This window comes from Equus asinus, chromosome 1 (assembly GCF_041296235.1).
Source record: "Equus asinus isolate D_3611 breed Donkey chromosome 1, EquAss-T2T_v2, whole genome shotgun sequence".
NCBI classification, from domain to species: domain Eukaryota; kingdom Metazoa; phylum Chordata; class Mammalia; order Perissodactyla; family Equidae; genus Equus; species Equus asinus.
Window position 1 is genome coordinate 164,513,770 of NC_091790.1, and position 13,433 is coordinate 164,527,202.

General features: G+C 33.6%; 1 protein-coding gene across 1 annotated transcript in view; it reads right to left on the reverse strand.

Annotated features, from left to right (window-relative positions):
• DPY19L2 (dpy-19 like 2) overlaps nt 1-13,433 on the reverse strand; it is a 108,937-nt gene that overhangs the window by 66,321 nt on the left and 29,183 nt on the right. The window contains exons 6-9 of the mRNA XM_014838759.3: nt 12,710-12,830; nt 9,663-9,756; nt 3,894-3,951; nt 2,082-2,173 (exon numbers count right to left, since the gene is read on the reverse strand). Coding sequence (XP_014694245.2) covers nt 2,082-2,173; nt 3,894-3,951; nt 9,663-9,756; nt 12,710-12,830 — 365 coding nt within the window. The remainder of the gene's footprint in view (nt 1-2,081; nt 2,174-3,893; nt 3,952-9,662; nt 9,757-12,709; nt 12,831-13,433) is intronic.

Genomic DNA, 13,433 nt, shown 5'->3' on the forward strand with positions numbered 1-13,433 from the left:
GATATAAGACAACAAATATAGTTAACTTTTAAAAGCTCATTAAAAAGAAATTAAAATACTTGGATTATAAAAACACTTAGCGTAAGACAATCAAAATTAGAGCTTTAAATAAAGAATTGTATCTAGTTTATCAGTGAATGAAATTTTTAACATCAAAGTTTATTTTCCTCTAACTTTGCATATTAGAAATTTAATACTTCAGCAAGAAGGACATAAAATAGAATGTGCACTGACCCTTAATACCTCAAGATATTTACCCTGTATGAGCAGCCATAGCTTTTCTACATCACCACTTTCATGTTTCAAAAATCAATGAAGAAAATAAAAGTGCTGGAGAAGTAATAAGTTACCAACTATGAGAAAAATTTAAAGAAAATAATTTAAAACAATGACTTAGAATAATTACAGAATACAGTTAAACTATTGCATGTTGAAGTTTTAATTGTCCATTCTGTAATTATGATATATATTAGCAACCAACATCTTTTACCAAAGAAAACTTTATCTTTTAGAATATGAAAAAAGAAATGCAAACATTTTGTGTAAACAATAAAACCATAGCTATTCTTTTTATAAATGTTGCATTGGATTTTGATAAATCCTTGTACTACATTACATAAAGTTTGAAAAGCAAAATTTTAAGTATTCCTATTGTTTAGTAATATGATCACAAAATATATTCATTAAGTACTGAGTTACCTTATATTTAGCAAACAAAAATTACTTTTGGCTAAGATACAGAGTAAGAGCACATGCACTCAAGGATACAACCCTAAATGTTCTAATTAACAAATTTCATTCCACAAAACCACTGACTGGTCAGGGTTATATTACTTAAAATTACTTCAAAATTAATCAAAAATTAAATTAAATTTAAAATTAATATTACATAAAAAGTAGAAAATAAACCATCTTTCTAGGAATTTAACTGGGTATGAGTAAAAATAAATAGGCAGCTTCTTCCACCATAATCTTTGAGAGAAAGTAATATGCAGAGCAAAGACATAGAAATCTGGACGGGGAGCACATTCCTAAATTCAAATTCAATCCAAAAATAAACTTGTCATGTAGGTAACAAATCAGGAGATAGTCTTCACCTTTCTCGAGGCTGGTGGCTATCCCGGTATGCCACTATTTCCCTTCCTCAAGCTACCTTACAAGAGCCTTAAAATCTCTCCATGGTAGTGTGCTAAGTGCTCTGTGGTTGGAGATAAATATGGCATGGTCCCTGTTCCTAGGGTATTTTAATATACTAAGTGTATATGCAGACAGTTGTGTGCTTAACAAATTTACAGCTTTAAGAAGGAAAGACGACATGTACACAACGACTTCCACACAGGCAGAACCTGATGGGGAGTAGGAAGTGAAGGACGCGGTTTCCTGGGAGTTTGGAGGAAGTGATCACTACCTCACACGGTGAGAGATCTCATTAACATTCTATGAAACTTATTTCTTTGATAAAGTTATTTATAGTATTCTGCTATTTATGTTTTTGTTGTTATTGTTTCTCAGACCTCTTAAATTTCTAAAATGCTTATAAATTTAACCCCAACAAAAAAATTGTGTCCAAGAAAAACAATTGAGAGGAAACTCTGGCTGAACTGCTAGAAACATCAACAGTTCAGAAATATTCATAAATATATGAATATATAAACTCCTCATCTATCTAACCTAGCATTTCCCAAATTCATTTGTGCACAGACACTTTTTTCATGGGACATACATTAATGCTCTATCAAAAAACCACAGGTTGGAAAATGATGAGTCAGCATACACAAGCTTTGAGAAAAAAATAGTTTCTTAAAAATCTTTCAATCTTTACCAAATATATATGAACACGTACATTCTGATTTATTAAAACATAATGTGGTTATCTAAAATCTATAGCCTAGACTCGTAAGTGGAAAGCAATTCTTACATAGTGATTTTAGATTATTTTCTTAACTGGATACTCTATTTTTAAAGTAACTGAAAAAAAGAGAGTGAGCTTAAATATGGTAACTATAACTTAATCGATTGAAGTATACTTTAAGAAACTTAACTTGTAATTTATTTAGATTTGTTTTATAAATAAAAATTACCTGAGAATCAAAGTTAAAATGTACATTTGAAGTACAAGAAACGGATAAGAAAAACTTTCCCGGAGAGGTGGTGTCCACATCACACGAGTAGCCTGAAGTCAATAAAATGCTTATGTCACTTTATGTTTGCAATAAACATTATTAATCTAAAAATCACGACTGGGCTGGTTTTAATAATTTTAATACTAGGCTCATTCATTTCTGAATGCCTGATATAGCTCTGTTTTTGGAGCTCTCTTAACGGGCACATAACATTAACACATAACTTATACAGAGAGCTATTAATTAGCAAGTCCAGAAACAAGACAAAGCTATATCAGGTCAAACATAAGTAAACCCACAGGACAAACAAGATGGCAGGTACAGGAGCAGTGAGGAGTCAGGGACTGAAAAACCAGAGCCACATTCCAGCTCTGCAGTGAGGACCCTGGCATCCCAGGGCTTTGGGATGTATATACGCCCAGAAAAGCATCTAAACAAATGGCACCTAGGGCATTCACAAACACCAAGAGAGTTTATACATAACAAGTTTAATGAGTATAGACACACATTACAAGTAATTAAGACTGCCTCTGACTTTGTGAAATACACTTTAAAAGAGTTAACTGCAAATTTGTAAAAACAACCAGAAGTTTTTGGGAATCACTAATAGGATGCATATAATAAAAGTATTAATTAAATTTTTTATAGACTTTAAAACTATTTCTAAGACATATGGGTGAGAATATTATAAAAGTTTTGTATCAAGAATTCTGAAATTCTAGGGAGAATCTAAACTCTTATAATCTTGCAAGAGTCTTAAAAGTATTGCTTCTCTTCCAAGGAGCCAAAATTGTAAACCTTGGGAGATGAATTACGGTATGTATAAGAAAGAACTCTTAATGCTAATCGTCTGGCATAGCCAAAGAAAAGATCTTGTCTTTACATTAACACATTGCTCACTGACAATGCATTTGTTTCCTTTAATATATTTAAGATATTTATGTATTAATTTTTATGATTCCCTTGTCACACTCATTTTTAAAAATTAACCAAGTATCTATCTTTCCCAATAGTAATAAAGACTATTACCCTATAAAACCTGTACCACAACATATTCCATATTTTGCCTCCAAAAGTTAGCAGTCAAATTCTCTCACTTTTCACTGCCATATTCTCAGCATCTAACAGAGTTTGGCACTGTCACGTACTCAATATTTTGTTGAACGAATCTATTGTATTCTAAAAAGGCTTCTATGAGCTCTTTTTAGGTGGATCATGTCCTCTCAGGCTGAATTAGTAAGTTAACTTCTATTTGGAATTCAGCATTTTCTGTCACTGAAAAGGAAGCATGACATACTAGAAAGAAGCAAGGTTTCAGAGCCAGACAAACGCAGAATGGGAAACCCAGCTCAGCATGTAGTGAACACAGAATCTTGGATAAGTAAATTAACCTGTCTAAATTTCAATTTCCTATCTTCTACTGTGAGGACAACAACCACCTCCCAAAAAAGTTTGGTGGGAGTAAGTGAGATAATGTATACGAAGTGCCTGAACTCAAGATGTACAGTATTTCCTTTTTCTATAAAATATACGGATGTGTATATATATACACACACTAAAAACTAGGCAAAGTATTTCATGTCATAAATTCTAATTATTACATAAAAACTGTATATCAACATGATTAAAATATCAACTTACAACACAAGGTTCGTTAAAATATTGCAAAGTCCTAACTAATATACAATCATATATTGTTTTGATGAATGTATTTCCTGGTTCCTACACAGCCCCTTCTATTTCTTAAAAATTATTTTCTAGAAAACAAACCTCTCCATGGTTGAAAAAGTAGCACAACACTGTAATTAGACCTCCAAGTTGAGACCCACTGCAAAAAAAAAAAAAAGATACAATCACAATACGAATTTTTCACAAAATTATCTCTTAGAATTTAAAATCATATTTAAGAAAGTCACAGTACTCAATCATAAAGTAACAGTAAAAATTTCAAAAGTACCCATGTAATTGATGTTTTAATCTTGAATGTACAAGCATACAAAGTGTACATTTAAAGTAATCTGTATTTTACAATCTATTATATTTAAAATATTTTCCAAGTAAAACATACAAGATGTGAATATAAAATAATTTTTAACAAACACACTTCAGAGTCCATCTTGCATTCTTTGAATAACCTGAATGGAGACAAGTTTTTGTGTTTTGAAATTAGATTTCAGTGATTAAGAGATGAAGAGTCTAACAGTTTCATTTAGCAGCAACTCTGAACTGCCTAAACTCCTGCAAATGTTCTTTTGTTGAGTCCCAAAGAAACAACATAGAATACAAAAGTCAGACCAAGGAGGGCTGATAATCCTCAAAGACTAAGAACCGTTTCATAAAGTTGCCTTTTCTTCGTATGTTCTTCATCACTGTATCCATAGTTTCACACTTGGAAGACAATAAACACTGGTTGAATGATTGAATAAAGGAAGGGATGAGTTTAAAAAAACAAGCAAAAGAAAGCTAACGGGAAGTGATTTACCATTTATAGAATTTCACAAAAGGAAATTCAAAGGATACACTTCAAAAAGGAAGAAACTGAAAGAAGGAAGCTGTGAGAAGCAAGAACAGACACTGCACAAAGAAACTCTGAACACGTGGACAAATCTGAGCAAGGTCTGACGACATAAACGATGACGGCTGCTGTGGAGGGGTAACGGGAGTACTGAACTGCAGTGCTAATTCCAAGACGGAGGGGGCTATTTTGAAGTAAAGTATTCTAAAATTCCTTGTATTGATCAGAAGAAGGGGAAAGATATCAATTAATTTTAGACTTGATCAAGTTAGATATGGATGTCAACATTTTATTGTTTACCACCAAAGAACAGAAAGGGACTGTCTACCTTCCAAGTTATTGCCAGTGGGGGAGGGTGACCAGGGTTAGAAACACAAAATTTCCCCCTGATTTGCTATTTCTTTTGTTTCTCATATGCCATAGTTTCCAATCTCCTCTTGGTTTTAGTGACATTTCTATAGCCCACACTTGTTTTATCTACATATTCGTCTTAAAGCCTGGAGTCCAGTAACGTATTTGATATTGCAGAACTGCGTAACCAATTTAGAAAAAACTATCATCTCTTGGGTAGCTCTCCCAATGAAAAATACTAATTTAAAAAAAGTTTTAGTTTTGTGTAACATTTTCCATATTTTAAAAAAAAGCATATGAGGGGCTAGCCCAGTGGTACAGTGGTTAAGTTTGTGCGCTCCACTTTGGTGGCCTAGGGTTCACAGATTCGAATCCCAGTCACAGACCTAGCACTGCTCGTCAAGCCACACTGTGGTGGCATCCCACATAAAGTAGAGCAAGACTGGCACAGATGTTAGCTCACGGCCAATCTTCCTCACAAAAGAAACAAAAAGAAGCATAAAAAATACAGACTACTTTCAAGAATAGAACATTTTAAAGCCTGTCAACATAATTTCACAATAATCCTTTGCCCTCAAAATACCATGATAAGCTTATATAAAATATATTTTTCCTATATGGCATACATAAAGTGCATAAAAATTTCTATATAGTTCATAGAATTACAAAGTGAACATCCTTGTAACACAATATGTCACTGAAATAGAAAATTGATCACACCCTTAGTCCCCACTTGCCACCTCGAGACAGCTATTGTATCAATAAAAACACTTCTATATACATACCATACTATCATTTACTTTAATCTGTTTTTAAACTTTATACAAATGGAAGTATGCAGTATTTTTTTAATTTTGTGCCTGCCTTCATTCATTCAACATTATATTTGTAAGATTCATCCACGTTGATGCATGTAGACGTAGCTCATTCATTCTCAGTGTTGTATAGTCTTCCACTACATTAATAAACTACAATATGTACATTTTTCTATTGATGGACATTTGAGCTGTTTCCACTTTAGAGCTATTATAAACAATGCTGCTATATTCTTGTACATATTTCCTGATGTACATGTGCAAGAGTTTCTTAGGAATATATACTTTAAGTTGGAATTGTTGAGTTATAAGATATCTACATTTTCAATTTACTTGATAATGCATGCTGTTTTTCCAAAATAATTGTACTAATTTATGTTCACTTGCCATGGATAAAAGTTCCTTTTGCCAGTCTAGTAGATGTAAAATAGTATCTCATTGTGATTTAAATGTGTATTTTCCCGATAACTAATAATAGTGGCCAACTTTCATATGTTTATTGGTAATTTGAAATTCCTCTTCTGGGAAACGTCTGTTCATAAGCATCTTGTCCATTTTTCTATTGGGTTGTCTGTCTTCTTAGTCTTTGTCTACCCCCTGAATATAAACTCCACAAGGACAAAGACTGTTTTATATTCCCAGCATCTAGAATAGTGTTTATGGTCACAATAGGCATTCAATAAATATTTGTCAAATTAATGAATGTGATGTCTGGAAACTATGTTGGGTATATGCTTTGCAATATCTTTTCCCAGTTTGTGGCTTATCTTTTCATTCTATTATGTCTTGACAAACTTAAATTCTTTTCATTGAATTTATCAGTTTTTTTTCTTTATAGTTGGACTTCTATACCCTGTTTAAGAAATCCTTTCTGGGGTCGGTCCAGTGGCCAAGTGGCCAAGTGGTTAAAGTTCTGCATGCTCCACTTCTGCAGCCTGGGTTCATAGGTTCGGATCCTGGGCGCGGACATATTCCACTCATCAGCCATGCTCTGGAGGCATCCCACATACAAAGTGGAGAAAGACTGGCAAAGATGTTAGCTCAGGGCTAATCTTACTCAAGCAAAAAAAAAGAGGAGGACTGGCAATGGATGATAGCTCAGGGAAAATCTTCCTCACCAAAAAAAAAAAAAAAGAAAGAAATCCTCTCTTATCCCAAGTTACTGATGATCTTCTCCTATATAACATTCTAAACATAATTTTGTCTTTCATATTTGATGTTTTAATCCAACTAGAATTTGTTTTTCAGATAGCTCCAACTTCTCTTTGTTATATATGATCTCCCAATTATCCCAGCAACATTTATTGAGAAGCCTATCCTTACCCACTGATCTGCAATATCTGCTCTGTCATACATCAAGTGTCTTTACATGTATGTTTCTGTTTCTGGGCTCTACTTTATTCCAATGATCTATTTGTTGATCCATATGCCAATATCACATTATCTTATTTACATTAGCTTTATAATACAGAAATGATTAATATAAAACAAATCCTCTTATCTTCTTCAAGAATATCTTAACTGTTTTAGACCCTTTGCATTTCTAAATAATTTTAAAATCAGTTTATCAAGGTCAACAAAATTGGTGAGGTATTGAATCTATAAATCAATTAGGATAACTCCCATTGTTTTAACAGTGAGTCTTGTAATCTGTGAACATGGTATGTTCTTCTATTTATTTAGATCTTCCTAAATGTCTCTCAATAAAGCTTTACATTTTTCACATAGAGGTCATATATATGTTTTGTTAGATTTATCTTCATGCTTTCAATGTATTCTAAATGGCATCTTTTTAAAATTTCATTTTCTGTTTGATGCTAAAAGTATAGATTTACAATGTCTGTGCACTAATTTTTGGGTCCAGTAACATTATAAATTTTCTTACTATTTTAATCCTTTACTCATAGATTTTTTGAATTTTCAACATAAAATCATGTGTTCTGCCTGTAAGGAAGCTTGTTTCCTTTTTGCAAGTTTTCCAATCTTTATACTTACTACTACTGTTTCTTGACCTACTGGGCTAGATAGGAGATCTGGTACAATGTTGAATATGTCACAATTTTTCATTGATTCTATGCTAAGATTTTTATGCTGAAAAGTTCCTAAAACAAGGGGTGCATATAAATTAATCGCAATAGACATAAACCCTATGAAAACTCAATAAGTTCTTGTTGAAAGATTAAATCTAGATTTTCCACTTTAAATGTTGTGTGGTTCAAGCATAACACTGTAAAGAAAGCTGATGATTCAGTTAGGCACGTATTCTGCTTAAGAAACAGAAAATCTGACAAAAGTGCGTTAAATAATATGGATTTTTATTATATCATTCAACAAGAAAATGAAAGATAAGTGTCTGTTGGCAATGGTTCAGCAGCACAACGATGCTAGAGCAGACATATGTGCTATGCTTATGGCCTCATGGTCTCAAGACAACTGCAGCAGCTCCAAGTATGACATCCAAGTAAAAGTGGGAAGAAACAGAGAAGGGGAATCTGAGTCTATCCTTTCATGAGAACAGCAAGTGCTTTCCTAGGTGACACCAAGGCTGACTTTACCTTATTTTTCACTGAAAAAGGTGGCTCATATGGCTATCCCAAGACACAATGGAGAGTGGGAAGCAGAATACATGATTGTCATAGTTAACTTCAACCTTTCACCTGAGATTGGGCATACTGCTACCCTAAACAAAATTGTGGTACTGTTATCAAGAAAGATAAGCTATCAAATATAAGCGTTTGCCACACGATAGACATTCTTTTACTGCTTTCTTAATTACACATGTACAGAGACTAAAATTAGAAATAATCTGCTACTAATGCCAACCAAAGTTTTCCTCTAATGTTATAATAATTTTACACAGGACATAGAGGTATTTTCATTAAAAACTTTAAGGAATCTTAATTAGCTAAAAAATATCTACATAGATAAAAAGGAGGCCTTTAACACATGAAAAGATGTTAAACATCACTAATAATCAGGGAAATGCAAATCAAAACTACACAGATATCATCTTACATCCATTAGAATGGCTATAATCACCAAGACAAAAAACAACATATGTTGGAGATGTTGTGGAGAAAACAGAACCCTCATACACTGCTGGTGGAAATGCAAACTGGTGCAGCCACTACGGAAAACAGTATGGAGATTTTTAAAAAAACTAAAAATAGAAATACCATACAACCCAGCTATCCCACTACTGGGTATTTATCCAAAGAACATGAAATCAACAATTCAAAGAGACTTATGCACCCCTATGTTCATCACAGCATTATTCACAACAGCCAAGACGTGGAAGCGACCCAAGCGCCTACGGACTGATGAATGGATAAAGATGTGGTATATACACACAATGGAATACTACCCAGCTATAAAAAGGACAAAATCGTCCCATTTGCAACAACACGGATGGAACTTCAGGGGATTATGTTAAGTGAAACAAGCTAGGCAGAGAAAGAAAAATACCATATGATTTCACTCATATATAGAAGATAAACATATGGGCAAAGAGAGCAGATTAGTGGTTATCAGAGGGCAAAGGGATTCGGGGGTGGGCATAAGGGGTAAAGGGACACATATATACGGTGACTGACAAATAATAATGTACAACTGAAATTTCACAGTTATAAACTTTCATGACCTTAATAAAATAAAATAAAAAAGAGGGCTTTAAGGTATTATTTTAGTGATAGCTCTAGTTTCTGGCTGCATGACATTGGTTAAGCTTCTAAAAAAATAAATCTACAAATTTTCCTACTGTTAATTAATTAATCTCATTACTATCCTTTTCATTTAATCAACAAACGTCAGCCAGTCCTTACAAGCCCACTGAAAGATTTTTTAATACAGTAGTCTTACCTCAGGTATGCACCATATATGAAGAACAATCCCATCATTAGTCCATTTAAAATAAAAATCACATCAACATAAAAGTAAGCAGGGTCTCCAAATCCTTGAAAAAAACAAACATTATTAAATATTTAATGAATAAATGACTATAAAGCAATTGGGCATAATTATCTCAGTGCTTTGTAATCAAGAGCTCATGAACTTGCTGAAAGCATTTGCTTTTCAGATTGCTCTCTATTTAATAGTTACATTAGTACTTCCCACTTCCAAGAAGTGTTATTAATTACATTTATACTTTATACTTTATTGTAGTTACATTTATACTTTACTCTTATGAAGCATTATTATACTGTAATGATTAGTTGGTGCTTCACGTTATTTAGGTGAAGCTGCTGTTGTTCAGTATCTAGAAGTGTCTCTAGAGTCACTCGATGAATGACAAGAGAAAATCCACTGCATTATTTTTATCTTTCACTAGGCTCTAGAGTAAGTGAGATATGGCCCCTGACGTCAAGAAGTAGGTTTAGTCTATATGAGAAAATCTAGTTATTTGATCCATTATTATATATACCCAGAACCTTAATACTTAATATATCCCACATACAACACTATATATATATATATAAAACACAGAGTCTACTAGGTGCTTTACAATCATCATCTCACATAATTCTCAGAACACATCCATGAGATCAGTGGGCATAAAAATACTTTTTTTTAATGGTTGAGAATATAGAACATAGAAAACTTAGGTAATTTGCCAAAAGTTACTTAGCTGTAAACTGGTAGAGCCAAGATCTTAAGACTAGCCTTTCTGATTCCTTCTACTTCTCTAACCATTCCTTTTCAGTCTGTCCTAATAACTTCCTTTACACACTCCCCTTCAGCGTCGGACGACCATAGGCTCTGTCATATGCCCCCTTCTTTTCTCAGTCTGCATATTCTCCTTAAGGAAATTCTTCCACTTCCATGGTTCCAATGATCATCTACATACTAGATATAGATATAGATCTACATACTAGATATAGATTACTAGAAATCTATACTCAGCCCAGAACTTTCTTCTTATTCCTGTATGTGTATTGCAGGTAGCCACTTGACATCTCCACTTTGAGGTCTCTCAGGTACTTCAAACTAATGTGGCAATTCAAACCTGCTACTTTTAAAATGTTTCTTACCTTTCAAAGGGATTCATTTACTTAAGCCAGAAACCAGAGTTACGTGACTTCATCCTCCTACCCCTCACCCATCAAACAATTAAAAATCTCATCAACTCTGCTTCCAAAAATCTCTCTCCAATCCATGCACTTCCCGGCTATCACTTGCTGAGAGCACAAGAAATCTCCTAACTGGCCTCAGTGAACCCACCTTTGTCCTTTACTAGTATGTTTTCCATTTAACTGCCAAAATAATGTTTTAAAAATGCAAATCTGTTAAAATTCTTCAATGAATAAAGTACAAAACCCTTAACCAGCAAATGGCCCTTCATTATCTGACCCTTGCTTACATTCCTAGCATCATTTCACACCATTTTTTCTTCCCCATCTCTCTGCTCCAGGAAGTCTAGCCTTCTCTCAGTTCTCTCTTGCCTCAGGACTTTTGAATACACTGGTCTCTATTCTTAAAACACTTCTCCTCCCTAACTCCTAACCTCAGCAACCTTATTATTTCTAATATCCATCACAGTTGTAACCACTAACATCCATCCCTCTTATGTATCAACTCTTCGTGGGTAAAGCCCCATGTGTACCTGGTTCATCTTGGGGTCCCAAGTGCCAACACTAACCTATTACTTAGTGGCAACTTAATAAATACCATATATGTACATACATAAGGTGATTTTCCCCATCCCTCAGAAAAGGTTATACCTTCTAACCTGACTGAGTCATTACAAAGTCTCTCATTTTAGGAGGTATTTTCTTGATTCCTTTACTTTGTACAAAAAAAAAAGTCTAATTGCCCCTCAAATATCTTCCATCAACGCTATTTTAGATGTTATAAAAATCACCTGAGGGAATCAGTAAAAATGTAAGGGAAATACAGAAATACAGATTTAGTATATATTCTAAGAGTTTAATATTATTGTAAACAAGTCTATAAAAATATATTTATGGAGGCTGGCCTGGTGGTGTAGTGGTTAAGCGTGCACGCTCTGGTTCAGTGGCCCAGGGTTCACAGCTTCAGACCTCGAACACAGACCTATACACTGCTCATCAAGCCACACTGTGGCAGCACCCCACATACAAAGTGGAGGACGACTGGCACAGGTGTTAGCTCAGGGCCAATATTCCTCACCAAAAAGAAAAAATATATATATTTGTAAAATGTAGTAAGCAGTGATGTTGTAAAGAATATGAAGAAATAAAGGAAAAAAAAAACCTGTGTGTAAATGTTATGCAAATATATGTGACTTTAAATAAGAGTTTCAAAGGACAGCTTCATACTTAGATTGTAAAAGAGCTAAACTGCAAACATCTTAAACAGAAGTGATAATTGCAGATCATGGAAAACTGTTATATGATTCAAAAAGCGGGTCTTTGACAAAGATACCAGTGTATAGGATGCAAATGAAGAGTTTGATTAGAGCTATTTATAGACTGTGAGAGTATAAAAAAAGAATAGTTCTAAATCAATGTATTATCATATATCTGATTTTTAAATACGTATGCATAACTAAATTTTTATATTAGCTATCACAGGAAGACATACGACTATTCTACATTCCTTAAATTTATATATTCAAGCTACCCCAAAACCTTTTTTTCTATCTTCTTTTTCTGAAATGGAAGAACGACATATTCAGGATTGCCTTACATTGAGGTATATCAATATTAAAATTAAATTCCAAATTAATACTCATATTAGTAAGCACATAGCCTTCTCAGATAATTACTTGAAAGGGTAAATACTCTTTTAGATGAGTCAGTTCTAAATTGCTTTAAAGGAAAAAAATAAATCACAGCAGTTTACAATAATTCTTAAAATGAGTTATAATATTACAAAATGTTTATGTAAACATTAATGACAGCACAGCAGCATTTTAGGAAGAAACATGCCTTCACAGCTTTGAACTTCATTTACAGGTCCTATTCTGGTAACATTCCAGCAGGTCTTAGTTTCTAGCCCAATGAAATTCATCAGTCCCACAATTGTGCGATACCAGAAGGCTATTATCACCTACAAAAGACAGAAACAGAAAGAGACACTGGAGGAAAAAAGATTATCTTCACAATAATTTTTCCAAAATACCATTTTTTTTGAGGAAGATTAGCCCTGCACTAACATCTGCCACCAATCCTCCTCTTTTTGCTGAGGAAGATGGGCCCTGAGCTAACATCCGTGCCCAGCTTCCTCTACTTTATATGTGGGACACCTGCCACAGCATGGCTTGAGAAGTGGAGCATAGGTCCACACCTGGGATGCGAACCAGTGAACCCCGGGCCATGGAAGCATAACATGTGAACTTAATCGCTGTGCCACTGGGCTGGCCCCCAAAATACCATTTTATGATGATTGTCTTTGACATTATAAATTTTGACAAATTTATTTAAATCATTTCATTTGGGAAATAGTCATTTTAAAATTATATATACACACACACACATTATAAAGTTGTATATTACTGAGTAACGCACATCTACAAACATTTATGCAGTGATCAAAATCTCTGTAATATACTCCTATAATTAACTCTGTAATATAAATAATAGTAGCTCTAAAATAGTATAAAAGTATATAATTAAAATATGATGGCTATTAATAGCAAAACGCAAAGATTTA